The sequence below is a fragment of the Hydra vulgaris genome, chromosome 03 (genome assembly GCF_038396675.1).
Source record: "Hydra vulgaris chromosome 03, alternate assembly HydraT2T_AEP".
Classification (NCBI taxonomy): domain Eukaryota; kingdom Metazoa; phylum Cnidaria; class Hydrozoa; order Anthoathecata; family Hydridae; genus Hydra; species Hydra vulgaris.
Window position 1 is genome coordinate 68,643,216 of NC_088922.1, and position 21,438 is coordinate 68,664,653.

A 21,438-nucleotide genomic window follows, 5' to 3' on the forward strand; every position below is an offset into this window, starting at 1 on the left:
ATTTTCAGCAGATTACACTGTTTTTTCTGAGGATAAAAAAATATTTTATTTAAATTATAAAATGTAAATATAAAATATCAATAAGGCACAAAAGTTTTGTTGTTTTAGAAATAAACTTTACTCGCTACAAATAAAAATAATAATAATAATGGTAATATTAAAAAAAAAAAAAAACAATAACAGCAAAATAAAACAGCATCAACTTTATATTTGCGAAAATTAAATTAAACAAAATTAAAATAAATAATTTTTCTGTATAATATTCTACACCTATTTGTTACAAACTGAGTGACGGCCATAAAATAAAAACTACTCACTGTGTGACCATAACTTTTGTTAAAGTCACACGGTGAGTAGTATACAATTGACTCGACGCATTATTTTTAGTGTGTTATTGTACGTGTAACCTTTTTTGTTGAATTTTTATTAAACTTGTGACACTTGTTTTGCTTTATTTCTTATAAAAATATTTAATAAAAACTAATGATAAATCCCTTCATTATAAAAATGTATACTTATTTTTATAGAAAAAACTAAATTTTCATGCATTGAATGTTATAATGGCATTTACCGGATTTGTCAAAGTAATAAATATACTTTTTTTTGGCCTACATCAAGTTCAACTTCAAAGTAAGGTATTTAAACTTTATGTTTTACTAAAAGGAAAAAATATTTTTCCCTAATAATAGCAAGCCAACAATAAGAAAGATATAGTTTTTTCTTATTAATAAAAGTATGTTTAAAATAATGAGACTCTAAATAAAAGGAAAGTTCAACCACACTGAAATAGAGGGAATTTCTTTGTATCAACTTGTATTACAAAACAAAAAACTTATTGTTCACTTCAACTCTTGCTTTTTTAAGGATACAAGTTGTGTAAAATTGGAATAGTAATAGGAAACAATTTGCAAAACGCCGAGTAAACTGATTTTGAGAAAACAGCGAAAAACTAAACTACTTAAAGTTGCACATCAATAGAAAATAATATTTTATTTGTCCAATTTTAGGAACATTTTTAATTGGTCTAATATTTAAAAAACTTTTTTAGTTGATCTAATATTTGAATAGATGATAGTATATAGTATATATGAAAATGAGTTTGTTATTATTTTTAATTTTTTAAATTTTTTATCTTCTGTGACTTTTGGGCGTTTTGCAGATGGGCTCCTCGTATGTAATACTGTGTTCCAACAAATGGATAACCGTTTGAATTATTTTAGGCATTTACAAAAATTAAATTTAAACTAATTACTTAACTTTAATAAAAATTGTAAAAAATTTCATCTCATAAAATTATTTAGCGTCCATTTACTTCTAGTACCAGTAACCGTGTATCTTTAATAACCAGTATATCACTAACATTGTAAAATACAAAACCTTTAAACTTTTATTTACAATCACTAAGCATTCTATATATACAAAAATAAATTAAGAGAAAACTATTTGTCAAATTTTTTTCATTTTACGCAGTGTTTCATCAATAAAGACGTATCAGAAAACTCATCTATACGTACTTATATACATTGCGAAAATAAAATATTGTTGCGGGCTTTATTTTTTTCCTTATCAGGTCTATATTGAGTTTATCAAACTTTAACTTCAATTTATTAAACTTTAGGTCTATAATTTGATGCGTTTATATAGACAAGCCTACGAATTCTCACAATTTTGTTAATTAATTTGGTTTAAAAAGTCTTTTGTTTCTGCTTTTTCTTCAACATTATTTTTAACAGTATACTCTGGATTATGTAAAAAAAAGTAAAAAGTATTCAAAAATCTTTTTGAAATTTTAAGAGAAGAAGTTAATATATCTAAATATTTAGAGTTAATATAGGAAAGACCGGTGAAACCGGGGAGACTTCGGACACGCGGAGAGAATGAATACTGCAAAATTTTCTACCCTGTTAACATTTTTTTTTTTTGTTTTTTTTTTTTTTTTTTTTTTTTTATTTTACCGTTTAATAACTTTTACAATTTAAAAGTTTATAAATAAAAAAAAAACTTGCGGGGCAAGTAGAAGACATTATTTTGTTATATCACCGAGCCCCAATTGTACATATTTACAATAACCGTATAATATATTTATACTTTACAAACTATTTATTGAAAATTATAAATGTTAGAATAAATAACAATTAGGTTAAAAAATACTTCAAGAACAATATTCATGTTAAGAGTAATAATCAAGTAAACAAAAAAAACTGAAAGAAAAGTAAAAAAGAAAAACAAAAAATAAATTAATTAATTAAAGAGCACGTATTTACGAGAGCCACACTATCTACGTATATTATACAAATTATCTATTGACATAAGGACAATGTTGTCTATAGTTGATATGTTGTTAGATATCTTAGCTCTTAACATAGTTAGATGAAAGTTTCCTGCTAAAAAAAAAAAAAAAAATATATATATATATATATAAATATATATATATATATATATATATATATATATATATATATATATATATATATATATATATATATATATATATATATATTCACAATTAATTCTAATTGTTCTTTTTTTCTTCTACATTCTCTGAGCAGAGCATGGTCTGTATGACGGAAAGCCTACCAAGCTAAAAGTCAAACTGTTGGCATCATAATTACAATTACTTCACTTTATTAATGTTTCAGAAGATTATGCTGATAAGAATGCGTCTCGGTCCTTTAGTAAACCTGTGTTCGACTTTAATTTTAAACCACATATGCAAGTAAACTCCCACAACGAACTCACTTATTAATTTAAGGATTTTTAAATTTTCGCCTTCAAAATCATGTTTTGAGATCCAAACTATGCAAAGTCTGTTAGTAGTTGTCAACCATATCGAATAATTAACTGACCCAATATCAAGTAAATCCAAGTCTGCGGGTGTATTTCCACTTCTAATGGCAGAGACTGTTTAATACTCATAAAACTAATTGGAGGAAAAATTTTTGATTACGTTTCCTTGAGAGTAATAAGAAGATTTCCAACATCAATTTTCAATTAAAAGCAAGGATTAGTTTTCAGAGCAGTTTCGTCATTTAATAGTTTTCCAAAACTATTAAATGACGTAACTGTCATTTTATAGTTTTGGAAAACTATTAAACGAGTCTCTCCATCTGCTGCTGCTGCTGCTGATGATGATAACTCTTGATGGAGTCTCTTCATCAAGAGTTGTCATCACATGACCAGTCAGTTTAGCTTTCTCTTTAATTTGACTTCCAGCCAATGCATCGCTCCCCTGACCACCAGTGTTAACACTAGTAGAAATACCACCTTGCGCCTTTAATCTTTTATCGATACCATTTAATTTTTAAAACTCATATATATTCTGAGCAATTACCTCAGCGTATTTCATATGTTTTAGAACTTTTTCAGGTGAAATGGAAAAGATACCTACCGCCGGGCTCTTGATATACTGGAAATGGTTCCTCTTTGATTGTAGCAGAATATTATTTAATCGAACCTTTAACTATTAATGGAGCTTTTAGCTTTTGTATTATCTACTTTGTCATAAAAAAAAAAGCATTCAATAATGATAGCTCTGTATTGAATGTAAAAATCTATAGAAAGAGACTGCATAACTTTTTCTTGAGCTCGCTTGACTTTGTTGTGATCAATGACTAACTTGTTTTTGTCTTCTTTAATTTGAAACCTCCAACCATTATCACATCGTCGTAATGTTGCTTTTCTTTCTCTTTTCTACAAATACCATAATGGGCATTGCTCTAAAGAGCTAGCGTCTCTTGTACCATCTACTAAAATTCATTCTCGTGTTACTCGTCATTCAATTAAGTCTCATCCTTTTTCTGTGACTGTTCTTAAATGCTCCAAAAACGTTATTCGTCTGGTTTTTTTCCTCGAACATTAGTTCTTTGGAATTTTCTTCCTTTATCTTGCTTTCCTGATTCATATAATTTGCAATCCTTTAAGTTTTTATTTATCTGATTGAAACTAGAGTGCCTTTTTCCGTTCACTTAGATCATGCTGCAGATTTTCAACATTATTCCTTTGTTAGTTGATGAGGGTAAACGATTGTTTAGAAAACTAAATATTGTAAAAAGTTCTCAACCTTCAACCATGGGCTAGGATTAAGCTACTGGTCTTTTGATTATTTCGATTAAAGAAGGTTTGGCTTAAAAGATGAGCTACAACAATGTCAATAATTTGTGGGCGGCCACTAAGACTCGATAAAATCATTTTCAAGCGCCTTATTACCTTTTTGGATAATTTTGTCTAATAACTTTTCATTTATTGGTTTTAAAACTAATATTTTGATTCATATGTCAGTTTTGACCAATGAACCGATTCTCAATCCAGAGAATTATTAGTAACGCAGAAATACAATGTGCTGTATAGATAAGTGCAGACATAAATAATTATAGGTATACGTAATGCAAAAAACAACCGTACCTCAATAACCACAATGTTGATTTAAGTAACCTAAGATTTGTAAATAATTCGAGATATTAAACTTTGATATAATACGAAAATCAATATGTCTATTTATGAATTAAAGTGGTTTTAGTAGGTTTTTCTTAGCAAAAAGCTCAGTCTTTTGCGAAAAAGCACAAATTTTAACAAAAAAAGTAGTTTTTTGGTTTTGCAGAAAAAGAGGAAGTTATTAAAGATGATAATAATGTTAACAAAAGCTTGTCATGCAAAGTAGACCAAACAAATTTAAAAGAATATGAATTTAAAAATATACAAAAAAGTTTACGAATACCTTAAAGCAGAAGCTACATTTTTAATTTCCCAAAACATTAAAACATGGTTGCAAACGCTATTGTAAAGAAGAATATTTACAAAATGGATTTGTCTACAGCAAAAGTGAAGACGCAGTCTACTGCTTATGCTGCACTTTATTTCTAAAGCAGGATAAAAATAATCTTTGGGAGCTTTTGTAAATCGTAGATATAAGGAATGGCACAATGTTTTAGAGGAACAAAAACTACATATAGGCAATATATACCATAAAGAACCTATCGAACAAGCTAATGGTGTTCTTGTTGTGGTTTTGAAGATCAAAGACAAACCATTTCATTACAAAGCGATAGAACTTTAAAAAACTGACAACAAATGTACCCATACATTGTTGAAACATTAGGTAGAATAGTGCATTTGATGGGGAAACAAGGAGTTGCATTTCGTGGAACTTATGAAAAGTGTATGGAAAGCTCTGACCAATAAGGTAATCCTCGAAACTTTCTTACAATTGTGCAAGAAATAGTTCGCTATAACGCTGAACTTAATGCACATATACAAACACCATTACGCAAAAATGTCAGCTATCTAGGCCCCAAGATTCAAAATGAATTAATTGATATAATTGGAAAGAAATGTAGTTGGCTCGGCTTTTACTCTATGAGCTTCGTCGCCTACACTTTAATATTGAAAATAAAAAGTGTAGGCTCAAAGAGTATGAACTTCGGTAACTGATAAAATTTGCATTAATTTACAAATAAAAATTCTTGGGGCGTTCCCGGGCTCTTGAAAAAAAAAAATTGTGCCAACTTACCCCACCACGGGGTAAGTTGGCACAATCTATAAAAATGATTAATAATGTACTCTTAAAGTGCAAAATTAATAGAAATTTTTACTTTTAATTTTGGCAACAAATTGAAGCCAAAAATTTAATATTACTTTTAGCTCGTGCCAAATATTAGTAAGTATAACAGCCAAAACAGTATCCCACTTTTTATCTGTGAAAAAAAAAACTGAAAAACTTTTTTTTTTTTTTGATTTGTAAGAGTAAGTTTTTCAATAATATTAAAAATTAAAAAAAAAAAAAAATTAATTTTACAAAAATATATTTTTTTTTTCCATAGTAAATGTTATGAGCCAACTTACCCTGTGAAAATTTTGTCAACTTACCCCGAAAGCCTTTTTTTCAATAAACAGTCTATAGATCCTAAAAAACGGCAACTTTGAAAAAAAGTCTGACTGGATATAGTCAACCAATTGTGACTGGAATTTTTATAATAATTTTTTTTTCATACGACTAACTATTTTTTTTGTAAAGTAAAAAGGAAGCGATGTTCCAAATGTTACGTTTTTGTCCAAAAAATGCAATCTTATTTTTGCAATCTTATTTTTGTCCAAAAAATGCAATCTCCCATGCGCATGCGTGAATCTTGACAATACTAATGTGAATGATGAAATGGTCAATTAGGAAGGTTATGCCTCATTTTTGTCATTTTCTGATGAAAGGCTCTGAAGATAAGCGCAATTCTTCAACTTACCCCTGCAGCCAACCTGTCCCGATCTCCCCTAGGCAAGAGCGGCTAGTTAATGAAATCAAAGCTGCAAATTATAATTCAATTTCAGCAGACGAGGTAACAACTGCAAACCAACAAATTCTATCAGTATGTTTGAAATACGTAAACGGAGAAAAAGAAATTAGAGATGTATTTCTTAACTTTTTGAATCTTGACAGGATAACAGGCAAACATATTGGGGAAAGCTTGATGAAATCGAGATTTATAGCGAAAGTGAAATTGATTTTAGTTCTTATAAGGCCTGCGTTATGATGGCGCACCAAGCATGGAATCTGTAAAAAAATGTGTTGCCAGCTATACTTTAAAAGGATCACCAAAAGCAATTGTAACCCATTGTAACTCATATAATTTGAATTTATCAATTGTTGCAACATCAAAAATACCAATCATTGATAACATTTTGGAGGTATGCAGAAATGTATCCATTTATTTCAATACCTCTCCGAAAAGAGAGCGCTTGCTGGAGAATGTTGCAGAGATCCGTTGTAAATCAACTGAAAGAAAAAAGATTTTAATAGGGATGTGCAAAACAAGATGATCAAAAAGAGATGCCGCATATGAACACTTTTATTTAGCTATACCATTTATGGCAGAGGCATTCGAGATTATTTTAGGAATACACTCTAATATAGAACAGTTCAGTATAGAGTTTAGTATGGATTGGGACGCACAAGAAAAAAGAGAGGCGAACTCACTCCTTAATGCACTCACTAAGTTTAAATATATAATTGGTATTATAACTTTGTACCGCTTACTTCACCCGTTGTTGTATATAACAGAGAAGTTACAAGGGCGCACAGCTGATATTGTGTATGCATACAGTAACATTCAAGAAACAGTCGACGATTTGAACCATCTACGGAAAAATGTTGAAAAAGAAACTTATGCAATTTACCAACAAGCTACTTGTATGGTTAGTAAATTATTTGTAGAACCAACGATTCCCAGAATCACTATGAGTCAGGCCTACAGAAAAACGTTCCTGCAGAGAGTCCTCATAAATATTATAAACGGGTCTTGATTATACCTTTTCTCGACACCATCATTTTAGAAATCTAAATACGATTTCATGCATTGCTGCTAAAATTTTATGCTTGGTTCCCTTGATAATTTGCAGTGAGGAGATAACTGCTTTGCAGGAGTTAGTTAAAATGTATAAAAGTGATCTTCCATACTCAGAAACTGTAGATCAAGAATTTATATTTTGGAAAAGAAAATGGTCTGTTATTAAACCTAAAGAGAGGCCTAATACTATAGCTAAACCCATTAAAATCTGCAATGAAAATCAATATCCTAATCTCTTTGATCTTCTAAAGATCGGGTGTACACTACCTGTAACGTCCGCAGAATGTAAACGCAGCTTTTCAGCAATGCGAAGATTAAGAACATGGTTGAGAGTCAGATAAACTTGGTTCATTAGCCATCATGAATATCAACTACAATAAAGCTATTGTTTATAAACAAGTCTCAAAATTATTTTTTACTTTACATCCTAGAAAATTGTTTGAAAAAAGTAAAGTTTTTGAATAAAAATTTAAACCATCTATCGAAGTATTATTATTCTTTATATCGCTACCAATTTTCAAATAAGGAACTTGCTTATACGCCTATGCAGTATAAAAATAGAAAAAATATTCGAAGAACAATAAATTTGTTTATGTAAACATTGTTTACACAAATATAGCTGTTTTACGAAAGTTTTATTAAGTAAATTTAGTATGATATTTGTTTGGTGTTTTAAAACTGTCCTCTTTCTTTACAAAATCGACCCCCCAACATCCCTAAAAAATTTCACGGTACGGCCCTATATATGTGTATAATATTTATATATATATATATATATATATATATATATATATATATATATATATATATATATATATATATATATATATATATATATATATATATATATATATATATATATGTATATATATATATATATATATATATATATATATTGTTGTTTCGATTATGTAATTTGAGAGTGATCAATATAAAGTGAAATAATAACAAAATAGATCAATAAATAAATAAAAAAGTAGGATAAAAAAAACAAAACTTTTTTACGGTACTTGAAGTTGCATGCCGTTTGCGGCACTCATCGGCCATACATTTAAATCAAAAAAATTCCTTTCAAAAATACAATTAAAAAAATGAGGTCCCACGTCAAATAATTATAATGATAATAATAATAATAGTAATAATAATAATAATAATGTGGAAAAACATCTTTTTTAATCATGTCATATCGGCAAAAAAGGAATTTATTTCTATTTCTACGCTTAGAAACAATCTCACTCCTTTTATTCAATAAATTAGTATTCTTAAATATAGAATTTTATGTTTTTCGGTAAGACATAACTTGCAAGATTTGGATGTTGGATCATATACTTTACATCGCCTGAGAATTCTCCACGTAACTATAGGAACTAAATTAACCTCTTTTAACTTCCATATATGTTTTGAGAGCTCAATATAATTTTTGTATTTAGAGATGTTAAATGATTTAACGTGATTAGCATATCTTGATTTAAAAGGAGTCTCACTTATCCCAATGTAGGATTTTTTATTAGAAGATGAATCAAGATTATAAGTTGTAACAGTTGCTTGACAAACAATGTTGTTTGTTAAACATTTATGGAACAACGGACAGAGATTTTTATTATAGCAGTTACAGTTCTATTGATTAGGGTTTGCATTGTTGCATAAAATATATTTGTTGTGCAAATTTATAATAGATTTTACACTTGGCGTACAACTGTAGATAACTTTGACTGTGTTCCTGTTAAGGATTTTATGCAGTTTGTTTTCATTAGGAGAATGTTTGTCAATAAGTTTCAAAAAACATTTTCCCACGTTGGTGCAAGCGTTTTTGCTAAATGGAGGGTTAAACCAAATGATGTTGCGAGCTCTGCTTCGTTATGGAGTTGATATTGTTATAGGATTATATGTTAGACTAGATTTATAACGAGACTTTAATAAAGTTTCATTATAATAGTATTTTGAAATATTTCTTTGTTAGATAAATTTGTAAGCAATCATAGTTCAATCGAATGTGGTATTTGTTTTAGTATACTTGGCGGGTGATTTGAATTAGCATGGATGTAATTTGATGTATTATCAGGTTTGAAATAAGGTTTAAAAGTGTAGTCACTAAGATTTAGAGTTACGTCGAGGCAGTTGACAATTTTCTGTTGCATTGTATAGAAATCCGTAAGCCATTGCATACAAATATTTTGACAACATGTTTTTTTATTTTTCCCATTTGAGGGCCGCTTTTATTACTAAAAACTGCCAAGCCATCGTCACGGTATAAACTAACCTCAAACTTATTATAAAATTTTGAAATTTGAAAAAGAAGAAATATTCCTACTAGCTCACAAACCTTTGCACTGTTGAACGCTTTCGTGGAAATATTAAATAAACCACTTGATTGCTTTATCCAAACTTGATCATTGTTAAAAAGTAAAGACTTTCTTACATGACAAATTAGTGATATGTTCTCTTTATTTGATGTTAGGCGTTGCTTCGCAAAATTGAAAGAGTTTTTAAGAAGTGTTCCACTGATAGAAGGGTATAAGTCAATAATATCAAAACTAAATATTTATAAAGGTGTTTATCTTTTATGGCCTTAAACCAATCGATAAAATTTTGAGTGTTTTTTATTGAGTATTTTTATTGTAATATTAATCTTTTAAATATTGTACGCAACTAGAGCAAAAGTCTAGTCACTATTTGGAACACATCAGGCCGTCAAATCCTAAGGGAAAATGCAAAAAAGACTATTTTAGAGTAAGTAATAAGCAAGTAATTATCAAAAAGGACAAAAGTCCAGTTAGAAGCTTACAATTTAGTGGTAGGAATGGGCAGGACTGATTTCCGTCTGTTTTTAACAATTTGGTACTTTATTATTTATTTTTTTTCATCTGAACCCCAAAAAAACACAGTTACTTTAAGGAACACATACAGCTGTTAAAATGTGAGTGAGAAGAAAGCTATAAATTTCTTGGAGTTAGTGTTAGTTAGACAATGATCAGATAAGTTAGACAGGCGCCCAGTATAGAACCATTCAGTGAAGAGGGGGAAATTCTAGTCACTCATATTTATATCGCTATATAAAATGTATATCATTTTAGCGCAGATATTCAATGTATATATAGTTTATATCTAAATTTTGTTTATACTGTTTTATTGAAAATCAATACTTTGTTAAGAAATTATAATTTGTTTATATTTGTTTATTTTATGGTAGTAAAACTCTCTCAATTTATATTAAATTATAATGTATATTCTTCAGGGAAAACATTTGTTAATATTTAGTTTATAATTAATTGTAATTTATACCGTATAAATGAAGCTATTCGATTTACAGTCTATGCCGTTTTAGTGGAGTAATTCGTTTTCTAAACCTGTAAACCATTTTAGTAGAATTTTTCGTTTTATACTTAGGTTATATTTTAATATACCCTTTATTATTATATATAAATTAAATTTATGTAAACTTATCCTCATCTTAATTAATACTCTTTAAATGGAAATATTTGTTTTAAAATTATTGTTTTATTGCTTTTTTATTTTTGATTATAATTTTTTGTTTTATATTTATGTCTAATTCTTTTAAGTAATGCCTTCGAACGGAAATATTCGTTTTATAAATAAATAAAAGAAATTTAAATGTCAGATATAATTAGAGCTTATCCGTTTAGTCGATTGTTTTAGTAAATTTGTGTTATAAAAATATGCAGCAATATAGCAAAAATATTTGTTTTACATTTAGTTTATATTCATAGACAGCGATAAATAGAATAAATCCGTGTACCACCAAGCAACACAACCTCGTCAGCCTCAGACAAAAAATATTAAAAAACCAATTAAATCTATAAAACCCCCTAGGATAAGTCCAAAATTTACGATTACTTTATATCTAAATTACTTTAATTGTATATATTTCTTTACTGCTTAAAAAATTTTTTTTACAAAAACCAAAACAACTGTTAATAATTGCCATCGTTATGGTAACCACAATGTGATAAACCAATTAACACAATATAACAAAATAGCTTAATTTATTAAACATAAAGCACTACAATAAAGCAGATGTACCTCAAAAAACATCAAAAAACATCAAAAACATACATTAATTATAATAGGGGAGTGTGCGCATATTTACTTAAAGAAAGAGTATAAAAATATATCAGCGTAAATTAAAATAGAAAATTATGTAGTATACCAGATTCTCGTCAGGAAATGGATATAGTATTGACCCTTATAAGGATTCAATACTCTGGTATATGACGTTTTGAATGTTTTAATGCTCATTCCTAGAAACCCCCGTCGGGATAACATCCTCAAAACAAGCAAGTAAAACCCACTTCTACGTCGTCAAAGCCTTCTTATGTTGCAACATTTGATAGGGCATACTACTGTAAAGCCAAATACCCTAACTCTCTCCCTTTTAAAAAGATACGTGCTGATATACTTTTAAGAAAGTTAGTAGAACTTATTGCGCAGGAGGTAGTCTTAAGGATCGAAATCTGAAAAATTATACCAAACAGCCCAGTAAGTGCTGAATACTTATTTTGTACTTATATTAACTAACAATGATTAGAAAACAAATTAATAAAAATAAAAATAAAAATAAAAAGTGAACATGCAACTTACCATATCTTGATTGCAAAAAGTTTTGAAATTTGTGATACTAAAGTGGACTGTTTGTGCAACGCGAATGAGCAGATAATTAAAACGCATGTAAAAGTGTACCACGATGCTCTATGACGCATGTTGCGGTAACACGGTGAAAAGCAGAAACAATAGAGAATATGCTCTTTGAGTCAAATTTCAACAGATGTATATGCGGTTGGTAAATAAAAGTGCAAATCAATTGGTAGATAAAAGTGCAAAATGATTGGTTGATGAAAATGAAGTAGTTCAAGTGTATTTTAAAGGGTAAGTAGAAAGTTCTAGAAAACAGTCAGTAAAAGTAAGATACTTTTGAAACAATTGTGAGGGAAGAGAGAATATGAATAATATTATTAGTGTAAACTATAATTTATTAGTGTAAATTATAACTTTGTATTTCTCTGTTTCATTATCACCATAATGAAACAGAGAAAAACAAAGTTATGCACCCATCTGTCTCTTAGGTCCCTCACGCACGACAAAATACATTAAAGAGAGCTCCCTAGGTAAATAAATTTAAGTCCAGAAACGGCAAGGTTTAACTTTAAATTGGGTAAAATTAGTTTCAAACGGCCTGAACAATCATTTGTTTGTCGCAATGTTTTAGCAATTGTTTTTAGCAATGTACAGTACACTAAAAAATGCGCGAATCTACATGAACAACCTAATCAACTAAGCGATAGGGCAATAGTTATTTGAAAATATTTAGCCACACAAATAATAAATTCAAGCTGGGTATTAAATTAGGCATTTTTTATTCAAATTGTTCTACTATTTTAAAATGTCATTAAAATCCTCGTTCAGAAATGTTTCAAGATTTTCTGACAAAAACACTAGTGACACTATTCACTTCTGTCGTAACACCAAAACACTATTCACTTCTGTCGTCGTATCTTCTTGTATCATCTGTTCTTGCTCTTTTCCTTTCTCTTTTTCTTTTTTGGCTCTTTTTGTAATTTCCTCATCTTGTAAAAAGGCTGCCATGGATACTCTAATTTCTCTTTCTTTATCAAATTGTTTGACCGGTGTGCAGAGTGCTACAGTTGATAAGCCGATTGATTGATTAAGTGACTTTTTGCTGCTTTCCTAAAGTTTGAGATCGGTCTTCTGCTTTTACTTTTTATATTAGGAATTAAGATGGGGCCGTTGTCTTTAGTAAAACCAATGCCTACCGAGATTTTTTTAGGGGTGTTCTACAGAAAAATTGAAAATAAATGTTTTATATATTTCGTAATAACAGAAGTATTAATCATAGAAACATAATATTAGTGATCACAAATTAATATTATGTCAATTTCATTTATTTACAACTAGCCATTTTTTTTTTTTTTTTTTTTTTGTACGAAACCTCTTTAGTTTTTTAACGAGTAATTTCGTTATGTTTTGAATGGATTAATAGATCTCCAAGCGACTTCTGGTTCGTGAAGATTTTGAGTGGTTGATTACTCAACCTTTTATACAGCGACTGGTCATTTTTTATTATACTCCAGTGTTTACTGATCATTCTCATAATTTCTTTGCCAGTTGCATTGTATGGGAGTACTATTGGAATATCATTGGTTGAGTGAATCTTGTTCTTAATTGGATCCAATTTACCTCCGTGTATTAGCTCATTTTGGGTTTCCAACAGGGCTTTATTTATTTGGTGGTTTATAATCATTATAACCCTGAACCCTGACAGAGAATACCTTTACTAATTCTACCAAACTCGTTTTTAGCAGGATTCAATAAATGGACAGTCGGATTGTTTTCAAAATTATCTTTATGGAATTTTAAGGTGATATAACAATTAGAAGATGTATTTATGTCAATTTTATTGAAAACTTCATGATTTTTCAAAAGACATTTACCTTCTAAGTTTACTTTATTTATAATGTTTGAGTTAGATAATTTGTAGTTTGAAGTGATTGCATTTCTTAACAAGTGGTTGTAATCATTCTTAGATAGATTGTAAAGATTGGTCGTTTTACCAGCATACGTATAAGTCAGATTAGATTTCGAATATTGTTTATATCTTGTTTTATTTATTTTGGAAAATGGCTGTGTACCTTTCGAACCTTAATGTGTTTTACAAGATCAATGAGTTTATTCTCAAAAGCTAACATTCTGTAATTTGTTTTGGATGATTAGATGTTTTTAATCCGTAATTATAATAAAAACTGTTCTTACTATTTGAACTCTTGTTTAAAAAGAAAAACGCTTTCCATCGCATTCTTTTAATTAATGTTTCAGTTTTATCCAATTACTGTATTTTGAAGTCTTTTATGGATGGTATCGAAATGTTCTTGACTGAATATTTAAAGTTTATTTTTTCCATCAAATATGCTTACTTGTGCGGCCGTAACGCAGTGGTTAGAGCGCTTTCTTAATGAGCAGGAGATCCAGGTTCAAAACGAGCTATGTGCATATTTTTGCATCACGGTAAGGAAGGAGGCGTGAACTTCCGGGATAAATGCACTTTCGCGGTGCTCTGTGACAAGACCATTAGGTCTTTTTGGGGCACCTAAATAGCAGGGAAAAAAAAAAAAAAAAAATATGCTGCTTGATTAGAGTGCTCAACATACGGCGCAAAGATATTGTTGTTTTGATTATTTAATAAAAATCGACTTTTTTCGATTTAAGAGTGATCAATATAAAGTGAGATAATCACAAAATAGATCAATAAATAAATAAAAAAGTAAGATTAAAAAAAACAAATTTTTAACGGACTTAAAGTTTCATGCAATTAAAAAAAAATAGCGATTTAAAAAAAAAATGGCGATTAAAAAAGATGTTTTTCCATATTATTATATTATTACTATTATTATTATTATTGTTATTTTTGTTATTATTATTATTATTATTATTATTATTGTTATTATTATTCTTATTATTATTATTATTATTATTATTATTATTATTATTGTTTTTAATTGACGTCAGAACTCATTACGTTGTTTTTTTTTTGAATTTTGGTAACGGTTTTTTAATCGTATTTTTGAACGGATTTTTCTTGATTTAAATATATGGCTGATGAGTGCCGCAAACGGCAAGAAAGTACCGTAAAAATATTTTTTTATCTTACTTTGAAGCTCTAGTGAGTAGAGTATTAAAATTGGAAGCAGAATTTTTAACAAAGGATAAAGAAATTAGTCAACTCAAAATATTAGTGAATAATCTGAAGAACCAACCAAGCAGCGTACTAATTTCAAATGATTGTGCATGTAGTAAATGGTAAAACGAGTAACAAAACAGCTCAACTGGATTTAGTCATTGCTGTTGTTAAAAATTCTCAAGATAAAGAACTTAGACAAAAGAACTTAATAGTCTGAGGATTCAATACCTCTAAAAAACAAGAAAGATAATGTAGCCGGAGAAGAAGATACATTAGAGATACAAAATATACATAATCAGATTAATGCTAAAGCAACTATCCAGCGTATTTTTAAACTAAATACAAAATCAGACAAGCCATAACCAGTAATTGCTGTTTTAACCAACAAAGAAGAAAAAATTGCTTTACTAAAAACAGCCAAAAACCTACGAAATTAACCAGAAACTAATAATATATTTATTAATGCAGACATGACAGAGACTGAAAGGCTTAAAAAGCTTTAGGAGAAGAACGTGCTAAATTGAATGAAGCTTATAAAGATTCACAATGCTATTACGGAAATACAGTTGGTATACCACCAGAGTTTCATGAGTTAAAAACTGTCTGTGCTGATTTAAACCTTAATAGTCAGTTGTTCAGAATTATTGGTTATTATTGCAGTGGAGGTATTGGTAAAGAAGCTATTGGCTATATGGAAAGTAGTGTAAAATGTTTTTCTGTATTGTGTTCAATCAAAAAAATGTGGTCATACTAGGAGATTATAACTTACCATGTACAGATTGGCACTACTATCATGGTCCAAATAGTGTTATACATAACTCTTTTTTACATTTTATTTACATATATAGTCCCACTCAGCATTTTGATGAACCAACTCGCAAAAATAGCATCTTAGATCTTATTTTGAGTTCTTCCTCTTCATTTATCAGTGATCTCTGTATTAAACCACCTATTGGTGCAAGTGATCATTTTCACTCCTAATTTGAGCTGCTTATATAATAAAGATGAAGTTCTAGTTAAATAGTTCTACTGTTGGAAAAATGCAGATTACCAAATTATCAATAAATATCTGAAATAGATAGATTGGAGTATTGTCTTTCGAACATGTTTTAATATTGAAGCTTGTTGGCATACTTTTTCTACTATACTAAATAACATTATTATACAACAAGTACCTATAGTGAGAGGAAGTGAAGAGCATAAGTCATCACATAAAATACACATCCTCATTATATGAAAAAGGTTGGTAAACAACAAAGCTATTGTATGAAAAAGATCAAAAATGATTGGTAAATCTAATGACAAAGCAGCTTATAAGTTAATTGCTGCCCAATGTTCTGGTTCTATTAGAAAGTATCATGCAATAAAAGAACTTAAGATGATACGCAAAGACAGCCTTGGTAGTTTCTTTAATTTTATAAACGGAAAACTCAAAACCTGTTGTAAACTCAATGACATTCGTCAATCTGATAATACCCTTTGTCAAAATAAAGAAGAAACATTTTGTGTTTTTAATAACTTTTTTGCAAGTGTTTTTACAGTCAATAATGGTTTATCACCAAAGTCTATGGATAGTGTTAACGTACATTCAACTTTTCTGTCGTCTATTAACTTCTCTCCTTCTAGAATCAAAAAAGCACTGAGAGGACTTAAACTGACTGTATCTACTGGTATAGATGGCGTTCCCAACGTTTTCCTAAAGAATTGTTCCAATAGTTTATTGATTCTCTTAAGCCATTTTTTTGATACCTCATTTGGAGATGGTGCTTTACCGTTGGACTGGAAAGTAGCAAGCGTTATTCCAATTCACAAAATGGGACCAACAGTTGACCCATGTAATTATTGACCCATCTCCTTGACATCTACTTGTTGTCGTGTAATGTAAAGAATCATTGCAAATGATAATTAATATATTACACAATAACCTAATCACAAAAGAGCAGTATGGTTTTATTCGTAAACGTAGAACCTGCACTAATATTCTTAAAAGTCTTCATGACTGGACTTTAAATCTTTAGCGCCGCATTTTTATAGATATTATTTATTTTGATTTTTAAAAAGTTATCGATTCAGTTTCCCATTCTTAGTTAATAATGAAATTACCCGCTTACGGAATAGTTGGCAATCTTCTGAATTGGCTAACTAATTTTCTGCACATGAGATCACAGGTTGTAAATTTAAACAATGTTGCTTCCCACGCTATATATGTAACAAGCAGTGCTCCCCTGGGGAGCGTTCTAGAACCTACTTTATTCTTATTGTTTATCAATGATGTGAGTCACATTAACAAAGAGTTTGATGTCAAACTTAAACTTTTTTCTAATGTAATTAAATTATTTTCAGTCTTGGATGTTTTTGGCCCTCAGTCAGATTTTTACACAGTTGTTAATCGTTTGTATGAATGGAGTTGTAATTGGCAACTCTAAATAGCAACTGAAAAATCCTTTGTCTGTAAAATTGCTAACCAAAGTCAAAACATACCCATCAAGTTTATACCATAAATAACCATAAACTTACCCATTTGAGGTCTTGGAGTTACCATTGATAGGAATCTTAAATTTATCAACATATCAAACTTATCATACATAAAACATGTGTACGATAAGATTGATATGTTTATTAAATTTAATGTCAAGAGCCTATCATATTTTAAAACCTTTTTATTCACAATATAGATCGCTGTTGGTTAAAGCCTACTGTACTTATGTACGACCTATGCTTGAATATTGCTCTTCAGTATGATCACCTTACACTATATGCCTAATTTATAAAATTTAATAAAAGTGCAGCATTTCTTTATTAAAAGAATTGCTAGTCTGTGGTCAGTTTGCTATGATAAGCGTTTAGCCATACTTTTGTTTATTTATTTATTTTTAATCCATTTTTTTAACCATAAAATATGAAAATTTACAATAATATCTTACAAACTCACACATATAAGGTTAGGTGTCACTCATATAGTTAATAACTAGTCAATGGAATGACACCTAAGAAAAAAAAAAAAAACTATGATTAAAACATAGAAAGAATTTAAAATAAAATAAAGAGGAAAAAAAATAAGAAGAAGAAAAATAAAATAAATATAAAAAAAGGAAAAAAGAAAGAAAAATAGAGCATTATTAAATAAATATAATATTAATAATTGCAATAATAAAGTAATAAAAATAATAATATTAATAATAATAATGTGAATAAACATTACAAATAGTAACTATATCATGAACACTTTACTAAAACTTATAACTAATAATAAAAACTATGGTAAAAATAATTATAGTAAAGTTTATAACTATGACAAAAATTGTTAAAATAAACTTAATAATTGCAAAAATTAGGACAATAACCATAAAACTATTACTATAATTAAATCACTATCACTATCATTATAAATAATATTAATAAGATTTATAAATCAAAGGTAAATTGATGATAAAAGTAATATTAGTAGAGTTAAAAAAGACAGTATAAAATAAAAGTAATAATAGTTTTATAAATACAGCGCTATAAAAAAAGCAATAATAATAAAAGATAAAATTAATATTCAAACACCATTGTAATTTAAACAGCACTAAGTGTTTCATTTCTAATCGAATTGTTAATGTATGGAATAATTTATCAGAGAATGTGGTGTCTGCATTTTCTGGCTTGATGTTTAAGAACCGTCTTGCTGTACTGTTTTGCTCAAGTTGCTACAAATTTGTTAAAAATTGTCCACCACTTGATACAATTTAACGTTTTAGTAAAAAATTTGTCGATATATACTCCAGTGTTAGTGGCCTTCGGGTCCTTCCGTTGTTTTCAAATGTCAAATGAACAAATAAATAAATATTTACAAATATTTAAGCTACAGTTGCACAAAAAAAATGGAAAAAATTATTTGAGCTCACAATAATGCTTTATTAAACAAAAAATAAATCCTAAATGGAAAAACTACAGAAAATTGTAAATGTAAACAAAAAAGCAATTGTCCAGAGAGTGGAAGTTGTTTATCAAAAATGGTGTAATGGTGTATATAAATGTGTTGTTTCTTCTAAGAATTACCTTATAAACAATATATTAGCATAATAGAGGGCAAATGGAAAAAACGTTTGGCCAAACATAAGCAATCTTTTAAAAATAAAATGTATTTAAAAGACACCATAATGTCAAAATATATATGGGAATTAAAAGGTAAAAATATGATGATTTTATACTGAATTGGTCCATCCTTAAAACAGCGTCTGCATATAACAATATTTCCAAAAAATGAATACCATACTTACAAGAAAAGTTTTAAATACTTACACATGCAAATCAAGAATGCTTGTTAAACAAAAAATCGGAAATGATTTCTAAATGTAGGCCCGAAAATAAGTTTCTCCTAAATAACTATAAAAATAAATGAGCTCAAACAAAAGTTAAATCAAATCCCCCTTTAAAAAAATATATTTTTAAAAAAGCATAAGTAATAACTTCTAAACAATTCCTTTTATAATAGTGTCAGCGAATTCCACAAATGTGTGAAAATTTACAGTAGTTAAGACATTTGCAAAATCTTTTAATTTAATTGTTGGAATAAATTGAAGTTTTATTAATTTGATCATTCATTTCTGATACATCTTTATTGACGAAACACAGTGTTAAATGAAAAATTTTTTTGTAAATTGACTTTCTACTAATTTATAACTGCTCTGTTCTTTTAAGAACATTGAACACTCTATTTTGTAGAATATATTTTAAAGTTGTTTAAATGTATATTTATATATATATATATATATATATATATATATATATATATATATATAAATATATATATATATATAAATATATATATATATATACAGGGCCGTACCAAGGGCGGGGCCAGCCGGGCCGCGGCCTGAGGCGCCAAAATTGCGAGGGCGCAAAAATCCCCAAATTAATTAATTTATTTTCACATTATGAAACTTATTTGCGTGGCGTCACTTTTATGTTGATAAGAAAATTAATTAAAATTGCGCCTCCTGACGAACTTTAAAAGAAAAGCTCATTTACCAAACAGAAGAGCGCCCTTAAACACTAAAAAGTTGTATTTTCTGAACATTATTTTTTACAATGAATCGTGCAAAAAAATTATCTGGTGCTGAATTTAAGAACGACAATTAAAAACCAATAATTATTTATAATATAAAAAAATGATTCATTAAGGATCATATAAATTAATTTAACGCACACATTAAAAATTATTCTAAAAAGAAAAAAATAAAGACAAAAAAAACTTCGAACTTAAAAAAAAGAACGCTTAATTTAAGCGGCTTAAATAAAGAAACAAATGAAATGAAAGCTAAAGAATGTAAAGTAAGCAAATAATAATAAAAATAAAGAGGGAGAAGAAAAGAAAAAAGAAAAAATAAATAATAGAAGAGCGCAATTAAAAAATAAAAAGTTGTATTTTCTGAACATTATTTTTTACAATGAATCGTGCAAAAAATTTATCTGGTGCTGAATTTATGAAAAAAAGAAGAGACCGTCTTGAAAGTGACGCAAAACTAAGAAATTGTTTCAAGAAGTGGTTGGTAACAAACTCTTCTGTGGAAAAACAAATTATTTCAGAGGATATTTGCAATGAAGTTGATAATGACTCAACAGCTGAAGTTGCTGCTACATCTTTAATTACTGACTTAAATTCATATCATCCATTGGAATTAATTGAAGAGGAGATTTTCATTGGCCAAAGTCAAGACGAATTTGGACCAAATGATTCAGAAGCACAAGAAGATAAAAATTCTCAGCTTTCCAAACCAATTGAAATGGGCAACAGTGAATTTCCTCCTGAAATCTCTGAAATTTCAGCAACCTCAGGAAAAAACTTTCAACACAGTGATCCAGCTACATGGCCTAAAATGACAGATATAACAAGGTGCTTTTTGATTCAGCATGGGCCGGAGCAAGAAAGAAGAGAATTTTTTCCAAACACACTTTGTGACTTTGACAACAGAATGCGACACTTCAGCTCAAAATGGTATGAAAAAATTCATCCAAATGGTGAAAAATTTGTTCGCTACTGGCTGCTGTACAGCAACAAAAAAGATTCTTTGTTTTGTTTTTGCTGTCTGCTATTTTCAACGACAAAAACCAACAATTTTTCAGAAATTTCAAAAGGATTTTGTGACTTTAAAAAACTAAACCCAAGAATTCCAGAACACAAAAACAGCAATGAACACCAAAGATGCTATTCTGATTGGAAAAATCTGGAAAAAAATCTCAAGGAAGGAAAGACCTTGGATTCTGATCTGCAGATACTTATCAACGGAGAGATAAAAAAGTGGAGAGATATCTTGAAAGTGATTGTTGATGCAATTTTTTTCTGTGCAAGAACAATCTTGCCCTTCGGGGTTCAACAGAAGTAATTGGAGAGCAAAACAGTGGCATCATTCT

At 28.8% G+C, this 21,438-nt stretch overlaps 1 protein-coding gene across 3 annotated transcripts in view; it reads left to right on the forward strand.

The window, feature by feature from the left end:
* The first annotated feature begins 482 nt into the window (after positions 1-482).
* LOC136078366 (matrilin-2-like) overlaps positions 483-21,438 on the forward strand; it is a 101,355-nt gene continuing 80,399 nt past the window's right edge. For 2 of the 3 annotated variants that reach the window (XM_065794088.1, XM_065794090.1), the window contains exon 1: positions 494-630. In XM_065794088.1, coding sequence (XP_065650160.1) covers positions 561-630 — 70 coding nt within the window. In that variant the 5' untranslated portion in view covers positions 494-560. Of the gene's footprint in view, positions 636-21,438 lie in introns of all 3 variants that reach the window. The other variant, XM_065794089.1, reaches the window with a different exon arrangement.